This window comes from Pinus tabuliformis, chromosome 7, assembly GCF_031772625.1.
Source record: "Pinus tabuliformis cultivar Carrire ecotype Pingquan chromosome 7, CPIR1, whole genome shotgun sequence".
NCBI classification, from domain to species: Eukaryota; Viridiplantae; Streptophyta; class Pinopsida; order Pinales; family Pinaceae; genus Pinus; species Pinus tabuliformis.
In genome coordinates, this window is record NC_142293.1 from 2019928640 (window position 1) to 2019930795 (window position 2156).

The window sequence follows — 2156 nt, forward strand, 5'->3', positions numbered from 1 at the left end:
CAATTACGAATGCTTATGACTATCGATGCTTATAACTAATGGTATTTCTTATGACTATATCATTACTATTTTGTTTGTTGTCATTTCTTGGAATGACAACTTTGATTTTAAAGAGGAAGGATCACATTTTGTGTGGATTAGATGATTATACAATGAGTAAAATCTCAAGTTCTCAATGAAAGATGAACACCGAGGACGGTGTTCCTGTTAAGGGGGGGAGTATGTAATGTCCCTAAATAACTCGGTGAAAACTAGACAGTAAGTAGTAATTCTTTTAAAAAGATTACGAATTAGTTTAAAAACTAATTCCTGGTATTCATGAAACTAATTATGGAGAATATTTTGGGAATGGTGCGTGGAACCCATTCGTCCTCTCCACGGGTAATAACTGATTCTTGGTTCTGTTTGGATGCTGCGGATTATTATTAAATGGGAAGCCTTGTGTTGGTTGGGGGGCGCTAATAAAACGAGGTGGTTATCATTAAAGTCGGGACCTTAACGCTTCATTGAAGGTGGTTATCAATTCAGTGCTTGACAATGTTAACAAGACGGGCTACAGTGATTTCAGTTATGGAGAGAATGGAGATAAGATGTTTGGTTTTGCTCAGTGCAGGGGAGATCTGAATGCCTCTACTTGTCGGGGATGCGTTTCAAAAGCTACAGAGTATTTAGATTTTTATTGTAATGGAAGTCTCAGTTACGGAAGAGTTCTTCTCAGTGGATGCATTTTGGAATATGCCACGTCCAGCTTCTCACTGGATGCGTTTTGGATCTTTGCGTTGTGCAATAACATTAAAGTAAACGGCACAGAGGCAAAGGGTGTCATGGATTGGAAACTGCCTCTCTTTTGCAGAGGCTTATCGATAATGCTGTGTCCAGTTCTCTGGGTTACAGTGTACTGAGTGATCATGGGGTTTATTCTCTGGCTGAATGTTGGAGAATACCTAATATGACTCGGTGTAGTCAGTGCCTAAACATTACGTTCGATTATTTGGGCTCCTGCCCAGCTGGTACCAGCCAAGGATTGGCCTTCTTCGATAACTGTCTAATTCTTTACGACAACTACAAGTTTTACAATGATGGTGTGCCTCTGTTCAAAGCCATAAATGGAAGTGGAAATAAAAGTGGTCCTTCTATACCAGCATCGAGGCCAACACAAGGGAAAAGTCTCCCCAAAGTGTTGGGATTGAGCATCGGTGGTGTGGTTGTTGCGGTGGCCTTGCTTGGGTTGGTTGTAGTTTGGAAACGGAAAGTTACTAATCCCAGCAATAGGAAATCACTTCCAGGACCTCAGCATGCGCTATGGTCATGATGATGTCGAAGGATAGAAAGATAAGTTGACCTCGTGTAATATTCTTTGTTTATGTGCAGCAAGAGAATGTTTAAATTATATGTTTTCTTAGTAGAAAATTTGTTGATGCATGCAGATAGAAATGATTATTTGATGTATTTTCTTGGTGAGGAAAACATATGATAATGCATGCGGTGAAGGATTATCATTATGGCTGCTATTCACGAAGATTTAACTTGGAAAATAGGAACCTGGTCTTGATTCTTTCCTCGGTTTACATGAGCTAACGAGTTAGAACTCTTAAAGAGAGTTATGCATTAGTAAACATTGTGGAGGTCAAACAGTATTATTTGGGTATCTATATGCTAGTTAGCTAGTATGTTATGCGTGCTCATGCATATGATGTTATAAGATCTCTTTAGATGTTGATTAATGTTTGAATAATATGGTAACTAATCTTGTTGCCAAGATTGTTGATGACTGCATTGACAGGTAACGATGGCAGATGGTGCCAAGGAAAGTGATGTTTAACATTATGGCAGGAAAAAGGATTATTCGTCCATGCAGATGAAGTCAAGCTGCAGTATTGTCCATTGCTAGAACAATTATGCCACAAGGAATGTTGCATGTGGCGGTATGTAAATAAAAGATTACATGTAAATTGTAATAGCTTTCAGCTAGTTATGTGATAGCTTAATGATAATTCATTGTAAAGATTTTAAGACAGTGGTTAAGGGATGGAATCCCTTATAAACCATTGAGTGAGGGGTGAAAACCCTCACGAGCGTTTAATAATAAGATTAAACGTTTGCTGGTTTTCACCCTACGGGGTTTCCAGGGTATATCCGTGTTCTATGGTGTGATT

General features: G+C 38.9%; 1 protein-coding gene across 1 annotated transcript; it reads left to right on the forward strand.

The window, feature by feature from the left end:
• The first annotated feature begins 330 nt into the window (after positions 1–330).
• Positions 331–902, forward strand: LOC149256589 (plasmodesmata-located protein 2-like). Its single transcript, XM_089455414.1, has 2 exons — positions 331–381; positions 513–902. The coding sequence occupies exons 1-2, from the start codon at positions 331–333 to the stop codon at positions 900–902; spliced, it is 441 nt and encodes a 146-aa protein (XP_089311540.1).
• Positions 903–2156: the final 1254 nt, after the last annotated feature.

What these genes read in the sequence shown, in the direction of transcription:
- LOC149256589 (XM_089455414.1), top strand. Translation starts at nt 331, where the DNA reads ATGGAGAATATTTTGGGAATGGTGCGTGGAACCCATTCGTCCTCTCCA. An exon ending in CCCATTCGTCCTCTCCACGG is followed by an intron (nt 382 to 512) that starts GTAATAACTGAT and finishes GCTTCATTGAAG; the next exon opens with GTGGTTATCAATTCAGTGCT.